Source organism: Prionailurus bengalensis, chromosome B4, assembly GCF_016509475.1.
Source record: "Prionailurus bengalensis isolate Pbe53 chromosome B4, Fcat_Pben_1.1_paternal_pri, whole genome shotgun sequence".
NCBI classification, from domain to species: Eukaryota; Metazoa; Chordata; class Mammalia; order Carnivora; family Felidae; genus Prionailurus; species Prionailurus bengalensis.
The window spans coordinates 71075584-71097432 of record NC_057358.1 but is presented as its reverse complement, the minus strand read 5'-3'; the positions used below and the strand labels follow the sequence as shown (position 1 = coordinate 71097432).

Below are 21849 nucleotides of genomic sequence, written 5' to 3'. Positions count from 1 at the left end.
TTGGAGGAAAGGCTCTAAATGTCTTAAGCAAGAAAAATGCACAGATTACCTTTACTGACAGTAAACTATCACAAAGAGTTAGGCTACTACAAGCTAAAAAATTCTCGTTGAATTTTTACGAATTTCAAACATAACACTCACCACAGTAGAAAGGGGAAAGATAACCTACCCCATGTTCCCATCCATTAGAAGAATCGTGTTGTAGATGTGAGAAAATATGAAAAGAAACAGAATTGTGCTGAAGAACATTGTCATCCATGACCCATGATCCTCTCGAAACATTTTTAACCGGAGCAACTGACCTGCGATAGAAAACAGTATTAGAAATTCATTGTACATCATAATTCCAAATTCATGCATCTTCACTTTACTTCACTGAATCTCTATTAGCTCCCCATATTCTAAAGACTTTGCCATAGAATTGCCTTATGGATCAAACCACCATGTTAATGTCCTTTCTGGTCTTTTGTAAATAAATGATCATGGACAAAGTCTAAGTCAACACCATATTATCCTGGAGCAAATGACACTAACATGAAAATCAAGTATGGTTTAGAAATAATTCATTATGCCGCCATGAAAACAAGATGAATTAGAGCTCTACCATCCGCTATTTTCTATTTCACAGATGTGTTCTTGGTTTCTTACATGAGAAAATTACTTAAGGCAAATGGTAAAGATAATTGCTTTTTGTCTCCTTACACCCACTCCCAATACTGACCAGTCAACAAAACCAAGGCAGAATTCACGTATACAAAGATCCAGCTGTTGAAGGTACATGAACACTTAAAGGGAAAACTCGAGTTTCTGTCATAAGATAGAGACAACATAGCCTTTTTCTTAGCTAAAATATCCATACCTGCATACAGGCCTGTGGGTTGAAGGGGCAAGGGTTGGGGGGGTGGGGTAGCATGTACATGTGTTATGGAGCTTGGTGTGGCTCCCAGCAAAAGGTTACTTCCACCATGATGCCTAAAATTCCATTTACAAAGATAAATGCTAAAATTAGAATGTTAAAATTCAAATATTTCAAGGAGGGAAAACGTGTTAAGATCAATACTAAAGTAAAAATTATGAAGATCAGGGGCGCCTGGGTGGCGCAGTCGGTTAAGCGTCCGACTTCAGCCAGGTCATGATCTCGCGGTCTGTGAGTTCGAGCCCCGCGTCGGGCTCTGGGCTGATGGCTCAGAGCCTGGAGCCTGCTTCCAATTCTGTGTCTCTCTCTCTGCCCCTCCCCCGTTCATGGTCTGTCTCTCTCTGTCCCAAAAATAAATAAAAACGTTGAAAAAAAAATTAAAAAAAAAAAATTATGAAGATCAGAATTAATCCAGAAATGCTTTTCCTTTATGGTAGAGAAGAGAAATGAGAGCATTAGTATATCCTGAAAGGTGAGGGAGATGACAAACCATGGGAGTAAGAAAAAATGAATGTAGGTCACCCTGGCTTCTCCTAAGATAAATTTTGTCTAGTATACTCATCTCCATTCCTGAGAAAGTTACCTAAATAACAATAAAGGCAATGATACACCTATAGGAACTACAGTTAAAATAGAGTAGGACTGAAATCTTATAATAGAATTTCTCACTAAAGAAAATATTCCCTTGGAGAGGATGTGGAGAAACAGGAACTCTCATGCATTGTTGGTGGGAATGCAAACTGGTGCAGCCACCCTGGAAAACAGTGTGGAGGTTCCTCAAAAAGTTAAAAATAGATCTACCCTATGACCCAGCAATAGCACTGCTAGGAAGTTACCCAAGGGATACAAGAGTGCTGATGCATAGGGACACTTGTACCCTAATGTTTATAGCAGCACTTTCAACAATAGCCAAATTATGGAAAGAGACTAAATGTCCACCAACTGATGAATGGATAAAGAAATTGTGGTTTATATACACAATGGAATACTACTTGGCAATGAGAAAGAATGAAATATGGCCTTTTGTAGCAACGTGGATAGAACTGGAGAGTGTTAGGCTAAGTGAAATAAGTCATACAGAGAAAGACAGATACCATATGTTTTCACTCTTATGTGGATCCTGAGAAACTTAACAGAAGACCATGGGGGAGGGGAAGAAAAAAAAGAAAAGTTAGGGAGGGAGGGAGCCAAACCATAAGAGACTCTTAAAAAACTGAGAGTAAACTGAGGGTTGATGGGGGGTGGGAGGGAGGGGAAAGTGGGTGATGGGCACTGAGGAGGGCACCTGTTGGGATGAGCATTGGGTGTTGTATGGAAACCAATTTGACAATAAATTTCATATTAAAAAAAATAAAATAAAATAAAATAAAATAATAAAATAAAAAAAGAATGTAGCAAATATATATATATATATATATATATATATATATTTCCATCTGGAAATTGTCTCTCTAGGGATAGACAGTAGCTCTCATGTAGGTTATTGAGTTATATATATATATATATATATATATATATATATATATATTTCCATCTGGAAATTGTCTCTCTAGGGATAGACAGTAGCTCTCATGTAGGTTATTGAGTATAGGAAGAAATCTTTTAAGATTTAATTACTAAACTTTTCCTTGTACCTCACTTTTATTAAAATAGCACTTTAGATTTCATTTGGAAACCAGAAACATTACCATAGCCAAAACTCTAAATAGAGCAAACAAAAAAAAAACACACACACACACACAAAAAAGGAGATTTGGTTACATCATTATCATCTGGTTTCTTGTCCTGCACAAGAGAAGCAAAGAGCAAACCTGAAAGTCAGGGGGGATGTTAATTGTAACTAAAAGCAGAATGTGGAAAACTTTCTCTTGAAGCCAACAATACTATAAACTAGCACAGCAAATTACAACCCCACAGAACTTGTTGATTAATGGAATCAATAATTATGGAAAGCCAGAGATTTGCAATTCTCCACACAATACATTGTCAAGAACATGATAAATAGATAGTAAGCATAGAATGCTTGAGAGTAAAAAACTCATGCCATGAATATCTTAAAGCAAACTGTAAGGAATATTATTCATTCATTGAGCAAATATTGTTGAATGTGTTCCGATTAAATCAGCCATGGTTCTAGGTACTAGAGACACAGCTGAGAGCAAGCCAAGAAGGTGTTTAAAGTCCACCATTATTTAGGTGATTAGTGAAAATGTGATCTTATTTTAGACTCACAGGCTCTCTTTGTTCAAGGTTCCCTTTGCTGCAAGTCCTTTCAGCTTCAAACTAAGATTTATTTAATCCAGCAGTTTATAACGAAGAACAGCAAAGACCAGTTAATTAGAATTCCTTGAAAATTTAAATGTGAATTTCCTTGACATATGCATATATGCAAAAATTACTAATGGATTTATTTTAAAGGTCAAATCGTAACGCTGGCGGTTGAAGAGTGCTTTGTAAATAAAACACTGGATTAAGTGTACAGTGGCTGAAATAACACAAAGTTAGTAAAAAGGGAAATGTGACCGTACCATTTATGCTGTCATTGCCAAGCTCATCGTCTGGCACTAATTTCAGTCATTAGCGTCATTAGAACAAAATGGCAGGTTAACATTGCCTGAAATTCACTTGCAACGCACAATAAAAGTGCTGCAGTATGTGAAGGACAGAACTGGTGTGACTCAAATGTTGAGTTAAATCACATTATAAAAATTTCCCGTAAGTTACTTCAAGGTGAACTCACTGAGTGCCCATCCTAATGCTAGAAATATATATGTATACATCGCCATCAGCTGACTGCTGTTTAAGTGACTTCTCATGCCAGCTAATCAAATCAAGAACCTCAGTGTTACCTGAAGGTGTCACAGGAAAATGTGCTGCCTCTGCCCTGTAACATAACCATACATTTGGTTTGGCTGGGACAGTAGTGGCTTATAACTGTTGTCCTGACATAATTATTAACAATGTCCCCTTCCTAAGTGTACTGGTCTGGGGAATAAATTATATGCCACCTTTTCTATAGGCCACAGAATTCAGAATTTTACAATACTTTCCTTTAGAGGGCTTTTGTAAATAACTGAGTGAAGACAGTCCTTATAGGTCAACAATAAGAAAAGGCATCACAAAGAAGGTTAGGTATATTGCTGACAAGGTCGTAAGTGACTTCTGTTTTAGTCATAGATGTATCTGTAAATATGAGTGTATATTTACATTATTAATAAAATTTGTCTTGGACTGTATGGAGCATCGCCTTTGATATATATGGTCAAGGTAATGGTAAAATGACCCTTAGAACAGCAGAAGCATTAAGACGGTACACAAGTCTGGGGGCGCCTGGGTGGCTCAGTTGGTTAAGCGACTGACTTCAGATCAGGTCGTGATCTCACAGTTCCTGGTTCAAGCCCTGCTTTGGGCTCTGTACTGACAGCTCAGAGCTTGGAGCCTGCTTCAGATTCTGTCTCTTGCTCTCTCTCTGCCCCTCCCCTGCTCACACTCTCTTCCTCTGTCTCCAAAATAAATAAACATTTTTTATTTTTTTTAGTTTATTATTCTTTTAAATGTTTATTTATTTTTGAGACAGAGAGAGACAGAGCATGAACAGGGGAGGGGCAGAGAGAGAGGGAGACACAGAATCTGAAACAGGCTCCAGGCTCTGAGCTGTCAGCACAGAGCCCGACGCGGGGCTTGAACTCATGGATCGTGAGATCGTGACCTGAGCCGAAGTCGGACACTTAACCGACTGAGCCACCCAGGCGCCCCAAAATAAACACTTTTTAAAAAAAAAAAGAAAAGAAAAATATGGTACACAAGTCTGTGTACATGTTGGGAGACACAGGGACTGGCTGTTATGAATGTTAGTTAAAGTCAGTTAAAATGGCCTAAAACCTCGGAATCGTTCCTGGAAATACAGTAGGTTTGGGACCACTAGCATGTCATAAAATTCTAACAAGATTAATGATCTAAAGGCATATTTAAAAATATATAATGCTCCTACATATGTAATGGAAAATAAAAAGAGACATGTGTAATAAGGAGAAATATGGAGAAACAATTTGGTTTTTGGGGGGATTTTTGCTACTATGTTCTCATTAGCAAAATAAAAAGGAGTATTTCCTTTCTACCTCATAACCAAATTTTTATCCTGAGTTCCCTTTTGTTCATGTGTGATTCTCACAAGGAGGCCTTGAACAAATAAATAAATCTCAGAGAAGATGAAGTGTCCATGCTTCCACATAAGAGATGGGGGTAGTCCTACTCCTGGGAATTCATGAAAGCAAGGGATTCGATAGAGCAAGGGCTTCTAGGTTCATAAAAGATACAATCATTTAAGCCTCCAAGGCGGCAGAACATCATCTGGATTTGATTACATGCACGCTGGTGAGAGCTAAAGTATCAAGGGTCATGACATTAAAGTCAGGCAAGGAGACTGAACTACTCCCAAGGGAATAAGGCCAGTAGAGCAGCCACCAACTTCCATTAGGAATACAACAACCTGAACAAGATTCCAGTCAACTGTTGGAGGAGGTCATGGAGAGGACATGATCACCGGCTGACAGTCAAGCTAGACCTGGGCAATCAGATGCTCCTCACCCCTCCCCCTGTCATTGGAATGCACGGTCCACACACAGGTGGGAGCTGTTTTCAAGGATGTACCCTTGAGAGAACAATGAGTTATTTAAACTGTCTAGATTTTATAAGTGACTGAACTCAATTAAGGCCTCTATATGAATTTTTAAAGACTGTAGCAAGCAAGTGCAGAGATCTAGTTTTGTGGCCGCCGAAGGCAAGCCTCATTACATATTCTCTTGCTTATTAAAACTGCCACTTGCCAATCTGAAAGGGCCTGTCTCTTTTTTTTTTTTTTAATTTTTATTTTGTTTAATTACATCCAAATTAGTTAGCATATAGTGCAACAATGATTTCAGGAGTAGATTCCTTAATGCCCCTTACCCCTTTAGCCCATTTCCCTTCCCACGACCCCTCCAGTAATCCTCTGTTTGTTCTCTATATTTAAGAGTCTCTTATGTTTTGTTCCCCTCCCTGTTTTTACATTATTTTTGTTTTCCCTTCCCGATTATGTTCATCTGTTTTGTCTCTTAAAGTCCTCATATGAGTGAAGTCATATGATATTTGTCTTTCTCTGACTGACTAATTTCGCCTGCCTCTTCTGTCTCTGGTTGCCCTCCATGTATGGGGGCCGGTTTCAGATTTTACCTGAGAAATCCCCAAGGTTGCAAACCAACACCATCTTAAGCAGCACCATCGTGCCAAAGAGGTGGCCAAAGACCATCACCCAAGCAGCATTAGAAGAAGCAGGGAGCAGGTAAATACAGATGAAGGATTTGAGACTTTAGAGATAAAAAAGGTAAGGTGAAATATTACCAATATTGTACTCTCTGCTCACCTTGGTAGGCAGGAACTCACAGCAAGATTTATTTAATAACATAAAAGGGAAACTGTGGCTTTACACATAAGACCCTGACCAGGAAATACAAAAGGACGAATGAAGGTGGCACTTTCCTCAAAAAGACATCAAGCTGAAATGAACACTACTATCCATGAAGTCTACTGCTCCAAAACCTCCTATAGTGTGTGATGGTCAACCATATACATAATGTATACTTAATGGATACATACATAAGAAAAATGTAATCTACAGCTATTTATAAATTCTCAATTTGTTAAGGTCAAAAGATAGTCAAATTTGGAATAGAGGCATTCCACATATCAGTAAGAATGTTCTCTGTTGCAAGTAACAGAGAAAGAAGGAAGGAAGGAAGGATGAAAGAAAGAGAAAGAAAGAAAGAAAGAAAGAAAGAAAGAAAGAAAGAAAGAAAGAAAGATGAAAGAAAGAAAGGGAAAGGGAGAAAAGGGGAGAGAGAAAGGGAGAAAGAGGTAGAGAGAGAAGGAGGGAAAGGGAGGGGAGGGAAGGGGAAAAGAGGAGAAAGAAAGGGAGAGGAGGGGAAAGAAGGAAGGAGAGGGGAGGAAAGGCAAGAGGAGAGAAGGGGATGGGAGGGGAGGAGAAGGGAGGGGAGGGGAAGGGAAGGGAAGGAAGGAAAAAAAATGAAAACCAGCTTTAAAATATAAGGAGTCTTTCTTTATTGGTTTCTCATACTTTCTAACAAACATGCTTGTTCCCTAAAAAAAAAAAATTAATCTTCTCCTTAACATATATGCTCAGAAAACAATGTGGATTTAGTTTCACTAAAGGAATTAAATGACTTCAAGCAAAACTTGACCCAGCACTCACAAAATGTAACCAAGGTTTGATTTATCTCCATTTCCCAGCTTCATTTCTTCAGAGTGGGGTCCCATTATACCCAGCTCCTCCAACATGTTCATACATACCGTCTGTAGTCCCAAGATGATTGCAGCAACCCCAAGTAATGTCTTCATTTTTGTCCAGGGGGAAAACATGATGCTTTTGCCTCACTATTTCTAAGGAAATTTATGTGATTCACTCTCATTGAGCTTGTTTGGGTCCTGAACCAATCACTACTGGCAGTTATGAAAAGCAATGATTAGTTAACCCTATGTCACATGTGAAACTCCTAAAGCCAGATTAATTACCTAATAATACTACATTGATCCGCAAACGCAAATCAAGTATGGCAAACATTGTCACAAAAGGCAGAACCACAAGATGGAAGATCCCGGGGTCCTTGAATCCCTGATTAAAACAGAAGTACCTTCTCGGTTTTAGGCTTCATATGGGTGAGAAATTCAATTGAGATGCACTCATTATATATTTTTACTACTGAAGCTAATGTTATCTTACCAGATACAAGATGACCAATAGATCAAAGGCACAGAGAAGGAAAAAAACGGAGTTTAAAATGGCCAACATGGAATCTTTATTTCCTGGTCTTTCTTTATATCTCTAGTACTCAGCACAACATATGGCAAAATATCTGCATTAAATTAAATACTTATGGAGAAATTCTAGAAGGAAAATTAAGACCTGCCCACAAGAAAGGGTACACATTTTCCAAGAGAAAAATTCTGTAAGTAAAATATGGGGGAAAATACATCTTGTTGGCAATGATGCCATCACTCACACAGCTCAACCTCAGAACACGTAAGGCCCAAGACTTTGCATAATTTATTGTCTACTTGTGTGTGCCACATCCATCTATAAACTGAAACACAATGAGGCCCACATTTGTCTTCTTCACCACTGGTATCGCCATGGCACTGGCACATAGCATGTCTTAGATAAATATTTGTCCAGTTGCTAAACAATGAAGTGATACAATACAAAATTGAACAATAGTTCAGTATTCTACTACATGACTACAATCCTGGATCTCTGCAGATCTGGCAATTTACACCTACCCTCTGAGCCCTATGGAACCCATCAGTTCTTTGACCTTCACCTCCGCATTTTATCCCCATCTCCCCTACTTCCTCTTATTTAGCATGCTACTTCTGTTTCCTTATCAAACTTTCTTTTCCTCAACACCTTTGTTTCCTGTGTACCCCATACCTGTCTTACACTTGCCTGCAAAACCCCAGCTCCGATTCAACGCTATAGTTCGCTTTCTCTGAGTTCGGTCAACTGCTGTAGAAAAAAACTGAACACAAGTTGATTAATAAGATTAATAACTCACTACATAATCATGATCCCCACTTTCAGCAGCTACCACAGCACTGCACATTAGTAGTTTTCCTTGTACTTGTCAGTCTCTTTCCCATTCTCCTCAGCACTCATTTCACACTTTACCCCAAAGCTCCTACTAAGCCTCTCTCACTCTCAGAATATAACCTTGGTCCCAACCCCAGGGAAAACTGCTGCCACCAAACATGATTTCCTTCAACTTCCTGGCCACTCACATGCATCCACTTTCTATTCACACTTCCTTCCCTTGTTTCTCAGAGGATGCAGAGCTCATCCCACAAAAAGGACCCACTTATGCCTTCTTAAAACTATACCCCCTACCCCTGCCCTTGAGGCCTGGTCCATCAGCCATCCTTTCTTTTCTTTGTATTTCCAGTCTCTCCCTCTCTCCTGGTTCTCTCCCCTCTGCCTCTAAATCCTAAGTCTGTCCTAAAGGCAGTGCTTTCTTGACCTCATGTCCTTGAACTACCATCCATTCTTCTCTTGTCCAGATTTCAAGAAAAAGTAGTATGCATCATGCCCACTCTGAGATCTTATTTGCAATGCAAACATTCTACTGAAATTGTTCTGGCAAATGTTGAAGGCTCCCACATTGAAAAATCCAGTAGAAATACATTGGTCTTTAATTTATAGGACATCTCCTGTATCCGACATGGCAGTTGTCCACTCTTGTCCTTTTTGACACTAACTTCCGTGGCTTCTCTAACACCAAACACTCTTTGTTCTTTTTCTACTTTCCTGATTATTCTTAGTCACCTTTTTGGGCATCTCTTCTACTCATCCCATAAATGATGATGTTCCCCATGATCAGTCTCATATTATTGCATGATCTCATCCCCTGTTATGGGTTTAATATCCACTATCTCCAGCACAGACTTTTCCTCCCAAGCTTCAGACTGAAAGAGTCAACTGTTCACTCCCTTCCTGAATGTCCTATTGCCAACTCAAACTCAGTATACAAAAATGGATTCAAAATCTCCATCCCTATCTCCAATCTGACCTTTTCTATAGCTAAATCCACTCCAACTTCTGACTTTACCACCTTGTTATTTTCAACATAACAAGATAGAATTCATTCTTAATTTTTTTCTGCACACCTGCCATTTCAATCAACAGTCATATAATTTTATGACCTTACATCCATATTCTTCTCTCACAATTTTGGTTTCATTGTCTCTGCATGGGAGCATTACAACAACCTCACTGGTCTTCCTCATTCCAAACTTTTGCACCCCAAATCCAACCTCCAGACAGCTAATAGATCTGACTGAAATACAAATGTGGTCACATTGTTCCATCAACGATCACCATTCCCCCATTGTAATTCAAGCTCCAAAGTATGCTACAGAAGGCGTTGCTTGATTTGACCCAAGCTTACCTCTCCTTTCTCACCACCACCTGCCCTCCACTCTAGTCCCATCAACACTAAACAGATTTCAGCCTCTTATACTCATGCTGAACCCTCTGCCTGGGATACTCTTCCTTCCCCATCTCTCGACTAACTCCTGCATTTCCTGTGAGCTTTAAAATGCTGGGCAGAGATGATCTCTTCTAGGTAGTTATCTTCACTGTTAAACATTTCATGTATTAGAGTCACAGAAAGAGCTTACAGGATGTACTCTTTCAGGAAGTAATAAGTTCCCTTCAGTGCAGACAAGAAGAAATGGCCACCAGCCAGGTATAGTTTAAAGGGCTGGATTAAATGACTTTTAACATCCAACTCTAGGATTATAGGATTTGTTTAGTCAGTGAGAGATTAGTGTAGTATGCTAGCTCAAAACACTTTAAGTTAAAAAGAGAAATCCTTACCTATTGAGAGAAAAAATGTTCCTCCTAATGTTTTATCTGTCATTGTATGCCTCTCTAATGTGTAAAATGAATCTAAAGAAACACAGTGATAAGATTCCTTAAAGGCCAAGTTAATATTTAACATTTTAAATATGAGAACACTTGACAATAATGTAAGTCCTATTTCTTATGTCTAGAATAAGAGAATAAAGGATAAAAATAAATTGGATCAGAGCATTTCAATATTAATTGAACTTCACTTCCAATTAGACTACAATAAGTATACAAAGTATTCACAGCTGATTTGTGTTCTAATTTACAAGAACATTATATAACTTCGTTAACATTAGTCATTGAAAAATGGCAACAGAATAAAAATAACTAAAATAAAACAGTCAGTCCTTGGATGGAACATCAAGAAAGAAAATTATCTAACAAAACACATCAGAATATCATTAGGGAGAAAGGATGTTCTAGTTAAGACAAATGTGGCATTATATAATAAGTATAAAATCATAAAACTTTTATGCCTTAAGGGCGCCATTCTATTAATATTCAGATTAAGTCGTTATTTCAGTGTACAAAGAGAATTAAAAAAAAACACTAAACAGATGGTTTTCCTTCATATTAGGAGTAGGAGCTTACACATAAAGTGTTTATTATTCACTGAATTTGACAGAAAACCAAATATTGAGAATTGAAATATAACCCCATATAATACTACAAATATGTATTATAATATGTAATTCAAAAGAGATTCTAATTTTAGTATATGTGCTGCCGAAGCGAGCACTCAAAAGAGATTCTAAAAAGAACAAAAAATAAGACCATGGTTAGATACCCAGCATAAATGATGGTGTTTTCAGACCTAGAGCATAATGTCAACTTCAAACTTTTGAAGGGGTTCCTGAGTGGCTCAGTCAGAGGAGCATTTGACTTAGCTCAGGTCATCATCTCAGGGTTTGTGAGTTCGAGCCCCGTGTCGGGCTCTGTGCGAACAGCTCAGAGCCTGGAGCCTGCTTCAGATTCTGGGTCTCCCTCTCTGCCCCTCCTTTGCTCGCATGATGTCTCTCTCTCTCTCTCTTTCTTTCTCTCTCTCTCTCTCTCTCTCTCAAAAATAAATAAACATTTAAAATTTTTAAGTGTACATATTACAAATTTGTAGTAAAACATATATCAACTAAATAAACACATTGATATAAATAATTCTCCCCAGAAAAAGCTGTAACAAACCTTCCATTTTATTGAGAGAGGCTAAGTATTTTACTATAATAATATGGCTCTTTCCATTACTACTCTTAGGATTACTGACTTAAATTGCTTACTATTGCTCAAGAGGAAAAATTAGGTCCCCAAAGGAAATAAAAGTATTCATTTATTGTTATCTACTTTTCCTGTTAAAGGAAAAAAATAGCCACTGCATAAAAGAATACTAAATTGACATTACAACTTAGCTTGTGGCCCAAGAGAAGATTTAGCAGCACACTTAATTTATGCATCCATATAATATTGTAATATTCTGTTATTTTCATGAAAATCAATTTGTTCTGTATCTTCCAGATTTATACAGGTAAAATCATACTAAACAGCATTTTTAAGATCAAAGCCCATCAAAAAAGTAAAAGTTTATAAAATATGTTCTGAAATGTTAGAGGTTGTGGTTATTATTACAATTTGTATTTCAAAATGGACAACAGAATAGAAAATATAGCTCCCTATTCTTAAAAAATTAATATAATCACAACTATTAATAAATTTTTATGTCTTCATCATTATATTGGTACCAGTTTTGAAAAACAATAATACACTTCAAAAATAAGTTTTCAAAAAAATAAGTTTTCATTTAATCTCAGGCATTCTATTAACCCATCTAAAAAGGAAACATTAAATTGTCAAGACTAATCCCCTATAGGCTGATCCATGGTTTGAAGCAATCCTGATTAGTCACAAGGCAATTGTCCACATGGCTGGGACACAAGCTCCTGATCATTCATGGGGTAGAGGGGACAGGAGGGTCTGGTCCTCCCATTACCATAAATGCTAGGAAAGCAAAAACAGGTCAGAGGCCAAAATTCTAGTATTTCTATTATCTGCATTCATGTATCCAGGTCTCTTTGATTTCCCATCTATCTTGAACTTGGTTTTCATTCATAGCTTCCCATAAGTCCTCTAACTTAGACTGGTTTCTTGTACTTGCTATTTTCTCTACCCATTCCATTTTTAGACTCACTAAATATATTGAAAATTCATAACGGGTGTCTACTTCCATTTATAAGACACCTGGAAATCACCACTTCATCCTAATAACACGTACAAAGCAGAACAGTTTTAAAATGAACAACTCTCCTAGGACCTGCAAGAGAGGTGAGGACACAGGGCAAACTCCTGCCGCTCAAGACCGGAGAGACAGACAAGCAGATAGGAGCTTACCACAGCAGAAACTGGCAACTGAAAACTGCCTTGGGAAACAGCACTGGGGTAAGAAAACTTGAACTGTAGTGAACAAATTGTTGGAAGCCCAATGTGGACAAGTCTGAAAGTTAAAAACTCGAGGAAGGCACAGCCACAGTGGAGGCCTCATGCTTTTGTAAATTTTACATCCAGAAACTCAACCAGAATCCCACAGTAAACACTGGAGAAACCAGACCTACCTGCTGAGGTTCTATCAAAGCCTGACTGACCTGGAGGAAAAGAAATACTCAACTCCAGCCTACTCGAGCCATCCTCTCCCAGTCAAAGTGGTGGAGAGGTGATTGAGAAGTACTTTAGGAAGTTCACAGACCAGAAATATAGTCTCACTAAAAGACTGAGATCTAATCACAGGACTATAGGACGCTCTCTTACCCCTACACCTCGCCACCACATCGCTAAAGCGTTCCTTTTACCTGGTACATCATGTTCAGTTGTCAAGAAAACATTACAAGGTATATTAAAAGGAAAACAAAAAAACACCATTTGAAGAGACAAAGCAAGCACTAGAACCTGACATGGCAATGATATTGGAATTATCAGGCCAGGAATTTAAAACGATTAATAAGCTAAGGGCTCTAATGGGTAAAGTAGACAGCATGTAAGAACAGGTGGTCAATGTTAGCAGGAAGATGGATTTCCTAAGAACCAAAAAGAAATGCGGGAGATAAACATTGTAATTTAGATGTAATTTAGAAATTAAGAATGCCTTTGATGGGCTTATTAATAGACTACACATGGCTGAAGAAAGAATCTTAGAACTTAAAGATATCTCAATAGAAACCTCCAAAAGTGAAAAACAAAGAGAAAAAAGACCAGAAAGGGTAGAAGAGAATATCCAAGGACTCTGAGGCAACTGGAAAAGATGTAATATACGTGTAATGAAGATACTAGAAGGAGAAGAAAGAGAAAAAGGAACAGGAGAAATACTTGAATAATAATGACTGAGAATTTCCCCAAGTTTATGTTTAGCATTAACAAGTAACAGATCTGGGAATCTCAAGAAACACCAAGCAGGATAAATGCAAAACAAAACAAAAAACCCTAAATCTAGACATATCACTTTCAAGCTACAGGAAAATCAAAGATAAAGAAAAAAAAATCCTAAAAGAAACGGGGGGGGGGGGGTGGAGGGGGAACCTTCCCTATTGAGAAACAAAGATACTAACTATATCCAACTACCCAACTTCTTCAGAAACCATGGAAGCAAAAAGAAAATGGTGTGAAATATTTAAAATGTTGAGAGGAAAAAAAAAATACTAACCTAGAATTCTGTACTCCGTGAAATTATCCATCAAAAGTGAAGAAGAATAAAGACCTCCTCAAACAAACAGAAACCAGGAGAATTTGTTGCCACTAGTCCAGTCTTGCAAGAAATGTTAAAAGAAGCTCTTTTGAGAAAAGGGAAGAATATATGTCAGAAACTCAGAACTACATAAGAAAGGAAGAATATTCAAGGAGGAAGGGAAGGTAAAATGAAAGCCTTTTTCTCTTATTCTTAATTGACCAAACCAATACATTCGTTCAAAATAATAATAGCAACAACATATTCAAGTATGCACACTTATGCATATATCTTATATATGTATATATGTATGTAAGTGTGTGTGTGTATATATATATATACACACACATATGTACACATGACATGAATGACACCAATGATACAGAAACGGGGAAAACAATTAGGATTATTTTATCATTTCAAAGTATTCACATACCTGTAAAGTAATACAGTGTTACTTGAAAGTTGATTGAATTAGTTGTAAATATATATTGCAAACTCTAGAGCAATCACTAAATAAAGTTGTTGTTGATTTTTAATGCTAGCTGAGGGGCACCTGCATGGCTCAATCAGTTAAGCATCCAACTCTTGGTTTCGTCTCAGGTCATGATCTCACCATTCATGGGTTCGAGCCCTGACAGTATGGAGCCTGCTTGGGATTATCAGTCTCCCTCAGTCTCTCTCTCTCTCTCTCTCTCTCTCTCTCTCTCTCTCTCTCTCTCTCCCCTGCTCTCCTTCTCTCTCTCAAAAATAAACATTTAAAAAAGTAAAAAATAAAAATGCTAGCTGATGTACTAAGGAAGGAGAGAAAATGGAATAATATAAAATGGTGCCCTATTGGGCAGCATCAGAGAAGCTTCTAGTCTAGTGCTAATTCTCCCCCCACTACCCCGCTTTTGAGTGTTCTACCTAAGGCACCATAAATGGTAAGGTTTTGCTTCTCTGCCCTGTGGGCACACAAACTATCCCAGGCCCTGTGTGAGCACCAAGGACTTTTTCCCATGCTCCTCTGGAGTGATTCTTTCCCTCACTGTGGGGCTTTCCTTATGTGCATGTGATGATCACACCTCACTTGAAGACTAAAGGGAGATCTGCTGGACTGTGGAGTTACTTCTCTGTGCTATGCTCTCCCCTCCAATACCTGCCCTGTGAGTTCTAGCTGTCTCAGCCTCCCCACATACCCAGCTCTGTCTCCTCAACTCACAGAGATCCCAGCCTCTGCCTGATGTCCTCCTTCCTGCACTGAAGCCAGGAAACTCTCCAGGGATGTAAGCTGGAGTAACTGTAGGCCTCTCTTTTATTAAAAGATACAGAAAAGATTTGGGGTGCCTGGGTGGTTCAGTAAGTTAAGGGTCTGACTTCGGCTCAGGTCATGATCTCATGGCTTGTGAGTTTGAGCCCCACATCAGGCTCTGTGCTGAAAGCTCAGACTCTGCAGCCTGCTTTGGATTCTGTGTCTCTGGCTCTCTCTACCCTTCCCTGCTCATACTCTATCTCTCTCTCTCAAGTAAACATTAAAAAAACAAAAAAGATACAGAAAAGATCTTAGACAGTAAAGATAGATTACTTCAGAGCAACAACACTTATCCTGACAGAAGACTTCCCAACAGTAACAAAAGATGTCATAAAACAGTGCTTCAAAGTACTACTGACCTAGAATTATGCTCCTAGTGCAAATATCCATCATAAAGAAGGCACCTGTTTGAAGACATCAAAGAACAAACAAGGCAGCCAAGATTTAAAGGGCCAAGATCCCTGACAGAAGAAAAATGCACTTAAATGAACTCCTTGTTTATTACTGCTTTTTCCCCTTGGAAGATCTGCTGATTTTCAGTGTGGGACACAGGAACCACATGGAAAACTGTGGCCTAGAGTTTGAGGCAGTCTCAGCGGGTCAGGGAGACAGAAATTGAAATTGAGGGCTCCAAATGCAACTAGGACATAAGGAATCAAAGTATCAGAAAAAGGGAAACTCAAAGTGAGCCCAAACATCTAATACAATTTCATACACAGCATTTGTTGACACCTAAACTATGTAGGTGAGAGATGAAACCAAGAAAAGAACAGCTGGTAAGAGAAAACAGTTAAGCATGGATTGTAGTAGACTCATGATGCTCACAAAATTGGAATTCAGGATATACCAAAGTAGAAGAGCTATAAGCAAAGTCCAGAGTGTCAGTTGTGACACACGAGGGACTGTATCACAAGAGTAAAAACAAACCAGAAAGAGACCAACCCAAACAAAGCCTAAAACCCAGTTTTTATTTGCTTACCAGAAGAAAATTAAATTTTCCCTAGGGAAGATCATTATAAACCTCTAAAGTTCTTCACACATTAGGTATACAAGGAAACAAGACAAGAAAAATTATTGAAAATCAAGAGGAAAAAAACAATATAAGCAGACTCACTGATGATGCACATATTGTAGTTCTAAGACCTGGAAGTCAAAATAACTATATCAATATGCTCTAGAAAATAGATGAAAAGATTATGAACTCTACCAAAGAACTGGAATATATTTTTGAAAATCAATTGGAAATCTAGATCTGAAAAATAATAACTGAAATGAACACCTTTAGATTCAATTGAAGTTACCTATGTACCTACTATGTGATTCCACTTATGTAAATTTCTAGAAAATGCAAACCAAACAGAAAAGTAAACTGCCTACAGGTGGAGAGGGATGAGAGAAAGGGATTACAAATGTTCATGAAGACATTTTTATCTTAATTGTGGCAATGGTTTCACAGATGAATACATAGTTCAAACTTTACAAAACTATACAGTTAAATATGTGCAGTATGTCAATTATATCTCCATAAAGTTGCTTAAGATTAAATAACAATGATACTATTTTTTAGGACTTAAAACAGATGTTTTAAATTCAAGGAATTTAGGTTTATGACAAAAGGAGGTCAAAAGATAGAAAGAAGTAAGTGGAGTTACAGCTGTAAAGTTCTTAGGAAGTGTTGGCAATATTAATGAAAGACAGACTCCAGTAAGTCAATTATATATGTTTTACTTTCAAGATAATCACTAAGAAAATAAAAATATGTACAACTAACAAAGTAATAGAATGAGAAAAAAATAAAATATAAAAAATATTTAATTTATCCAAAGGAAAGCAAAGAGAAGGAAAAAAGAACTTAGGAACGATAAGGCAAACCAAAAGCTAGTATACAGCAAAATGCTAGATTTAAACACAAATATTAGTAAGTTCAAATGGACTAAATATTCGACTTAAAAGAAAACTGTCACAAAGATTTAAAAATATTTTAAAGCATAACAATTTAGAGAGTATGTCCCCTATATATACCCCCATAAACCTTTATTTAAAAACCTTCTCAAGGTTGTACATCAAGGTAAATAAACCTGACTCAGAAATACCTGAGACAAAAAGGAATGGTGAGAACAGAAACTGATCAACATGTATCAAATCTAAGCAAACATCATTTGTATAAAATACTAAAAATGTTAGTGTCTACTTTGTGGGCTAAAAAAAGAACTAGAATACTGAACAACAAACCCATATAAGTAAGAAGAGGTTGATGCTAGTTAAAATGTTCTAAGGAATTTTCATCATTTGGGAGGTGATTAAGGCATTGATTAGCTGTAAGGGTGCCTGGGTGGCTCAGATGGTTGAGTGTCATACTCAATTTCTGCTCAGGTCATGATCTTGTAGTTCATGGGATTGGGCCTTGTGTCAGGCTCTGTGCTGACAGCGTGGAGCCTGCTTTGGATTCTCCCTCTCTCTCTCTTTCTATCTCTCTCAAAATAAATAAATAAACATTTTAAAAAAGACATTGATTAGCTGTGGACTTGCTAATATGTACAGTAAAATTGCAAGGTTAGCCACTTAAAGAGTGAACATTGAATGCATAACTTATAAACTCAATGGAGGTATAGAGGAGGGATAGAAAAATGAAAGGAAGGAACAAAAGAACAAAATCCAATCAGCCTCCCGCACCTAAAAAAAAGAAAGAAGTTAAAGCTGTACTAGTAACAAACACACAAAAAGTGGTAGAATAAAATCACAATATGTAAGCAATATATTGACCTTGTTAGCTAAAAGACAATCATTGTTAGATAAAAGAAAAATAACTAACGGGAAAACAAAATCAAAGAGGTGTGTTTGCAAGAAATCTGTGTAAGAATATAGTAAGGTTGGAAGTAATAGATTATAAAATTATATACTAGACAAAACTAACCAAGTGAAAACTAGGATAGGTATAAATTCTAAACAAAATAAATTTTAGGCGAAAAATTAACATTAGGAATAAAAAGAATAATTACATAATGACAAATATTAAATTCTCCAGGTAAATACAATGATTTCAAAGTTGTTTGTACCAAGTAAGATAGATTCAAAATGTATAAAATGGGGGCACCTGGCTGGATCAGTCAGTGGAGCATGTAACTCTTGATTTTGGGGTTGTGAGTTCAAACCCCATGTTGTGTGTAGAGATTACTTAAAAATAAAATCTTAAAAAAAAATTTAACGTAGAAAATGAAGTCTAATAAAACCTTAGAGAGAAATTAAGAAATCTATAATCATGGGTCGCCTTGGTGGCTCAGTCGGTTATGCGTCCAACTTCATTTAAGGTCATGATCTCACATTTCGTGAGTTTGAGCCCCACGTTGAGCTCTGTGCTGACAGCTCAGATCCTGGAGCCTGCTTTGGATTCTGTGTCTCCCTCTCTCTCTGCCCATCTCCGCTCACACTCTTATCTCTCTCTCTCTCTCTCTCAAAAATAAATAAACATTAAAAAAAATTTTTTTTAATCATTCTATAGTCTAAAAAAAAAAAAGAAATCCATAATCATAGTGTGAGATTTTAACATCCCTCTTACTTATTGATCATGTAGACAAAAAAAAGTAAGAATAAAATAGAATATATCAATAATACGATTATAACTTGACTTAATGAACTTATATTTAATCCTGTATGCAACAATTTTTTCCACTTTTGGGGGAAAATAAGTACAAATCTGAAATAAGAGCTTATAAATTTGGAAGCACTGGGAAACCATACTACTGGCAAGAATTTCAACTTTGAGTACATAAAATCCTGAAGCTATAGTAGTGATGAGATACCAGCCTTAAACAGCACCCTTCCCCACCAACAGTGGCAGCGACATCAACAGAGGGTGCTACAACACAATATAACTGACTATTAGGGTACCTGGGCAGCCCAGTCGGTTCAGGGTCCAACTGTTGGTTTCGGCTCAGGTCATGATCTCACGGTTTCATGAGCTCGAGCCCCATGTCAGGCTCTGTGATAGCAGCATGAAACCTGCCTGGGATTTCTCTTTTTGTCCCTCTCTCTCTCTCTCTTTCTCTCCTCTCTCTCTCTCTCTGCCCTTCCCCCACTTGTGCTCTGTCTCTCTCAAAATAAATAAATAAATAAATAAATAAATAAACTTAAAAAAAAAAAAAAGAATGTAACAGACTACTTCATCAGTCTATATAATATCCCCCTGGAGACCACAAGAAACAAGTGCTTGAGATTTTAAAGAAGGTTAGAAATTACAGGTTTGCCAAGAAACAGTGACATTGGGTTATGCATGTAAATGTGGCTAACTCAATCCAATATTTTTAACCAAAACAAACATTTGTAAGTATGGTAGCCAATCTCCAAGATGGCCCTAAGTCTCACCTCTCACTAGTCATCCCAGGTATAGTATCCTCCCACAGTGAAGGGCAACTGGTCTATGTGACTAATAAAATATGGCTGAAATGACAATGAGTGCCTTCCAAAGCCAGGCTGTGAAAGGCAATGCAGTTTCCACCTTGGTCTCTTTCTTGAATTGCTTATTCTGGGGTAAATCAGTTGTCATGTCTTGGGGCAATGAAATTGCCCTATGGAAAATCCACATGGTGAGGAATTGAGGATTCCAGCCAACAACTAACACCAACTTGCCATACTATTTGAGAGAGCCATCCTGGAGGAACAACATTCCAATCATGTCTTCACATAACTGTAGCCCTACCTGATATATTCACATTATCCTCCTGAGAGACCCCAAGGAAGAACTATCTAAGCTGCTTCCAAATTCCTCATCCAGAAAAACTGTATGAGATCACAAATATTTATTCTTGTTTTAAGCCTCTGAATTTTGGGATAATTTGTTACATGGTAATAAATAACTCTAGGTTCTATAATTATTCTGAAGGCTAATAGGAGCCACTTGAGAATTTGAGACATAGAAATAACAAAATCTAACATATGTGATTTTATGAGTAAAGATCAGAGACCACAAAATAGAAATAAAAGTATAATATTCATAGTATAAATACTTTAACTTAAAAAAATGTTTGACATTATGATGACAGAGCAAAAGAATCTTTATGAAAATTACCTTTCATAGCACAAAAGCCTTGAAATAATTGAATAATTTCAAAGGACAACCTTGGGTGTAGTAAATGTCAGTAATGATATTTTCTTTTGATCTCTACTATAATTCACATAATGCATCATATTTCTCACCATATTATATACCCTTTTACTCAGAGTTTTGATGTCTATATTATTGACAAAACAATAAATACAAGAGCTATTTTAGATGATTGGTGTCTATGCAAACTGAATGAAAAGCAATTCATTATAATTTAGATATTAGAATTCTTTCATCTGTAAGCATGCAGGCAATATTGCTTCTGAGTTTTAATCTACTGAGATTTAGAACTTATCTCAGATATAGGAAGAATAAACAAGCAAAACAAATAAGAAACCACACCACACTCAGGATAGCCAACAAATTGCATTTACAAAAAAGAGATCAAAATATACAACCCATTAGAATCCACAGTACCATTTTTGCTTGAAATCCTAGTCTTACCAAATCCACTATTTTATTTTATTTAGTTCTTACTTAAAAGACACTTATATAGTGTTATGGTTTTCTAGGCGGTATTATAAGTGTTTCATTAAAGGGGAACTTAATGTAGCCATTCTCCTAAACTTCGATGGCTATAATTTAATATTTAATATTTTTATAGTGTAAATTGCATTCCCATCCTAAACATCACAACTATAACTCTCTATGACTTAAACACTGTGAATATTACTGACATTTACATTTTACTATTACTTTTACATTTACTGACATTACTTACATATACTTTCTGTATATGAAAGCACGAAAAATCTGTGGTTAGAATATTGGTATATTTCTCAATACTTTCAATTCAAAGAACTGTCTGTCCTCAATGCAGTTACATGACTGTGCAAAGTTAAATTGACTATTTTTTTGGTATACTAATTTGAAATTATGACAGAAAAATTGTAAGTTTCTATTTAATCAAGTATGCAAACCAGCAACTTCAGAGAGATTAGTAGGAAAATCATTCCAAATATAATCTCCTTTGAATTAGTCCCTTGTACAGTTTTAGAAATAGTTATTTGCCAGTGCCTAGGGGAAGTAATAACTTATGATGTGTTGGTGGTGAAGAATATTGATATTGTAACAAGCTAGACGCTACTATGGTTTATCATTAGCACATAAGATAAAACAGTGATACTTCAGGGATGCACTGGGGATCAGGGCCATATTTGTAAAATTACAGTGTGTGACAAGGTGCCCCCCTAACTTGTGCAACAAATACATGAAAAAAAAAACAGTTTTAGACAGCTGTTACAGTCAAAGCATCAGCTGAAATCTCAACTATTCCTTGTATTAAATATGTTGGGATAAGTCCATTATAACTGATCATACCATTTTTCCAATCATCAGATTATCATAAGAGGATTGACACTGTTGGGGGGAGTGTCTATTC

At 37.0% G+C, this 21849-nt stretch overlaps 1 protein-coding gene across 1 annotated transcript in view; it reads right to left on the bottom strand.

Annotated features, from left to right (window-relative positions):
- TMEM117 (transmembrane protein 117) overlaps positions 1 to 21849 on the bottom strand; it is a 489337-nt gene that overhangs the window by 395210 nt on the left and 72278 nt on the right. Inside the window, exon 3 of the mRNA XM_043563444.1 lies at positions 170 to 302. Within this exon, the coding sequence (XP_043419379.1) occupies positions 170 to 302 (133 nt within the window). The remainder of the gene's footprint in view (positions 1 to 169; positions 303 to 21849) is intronic.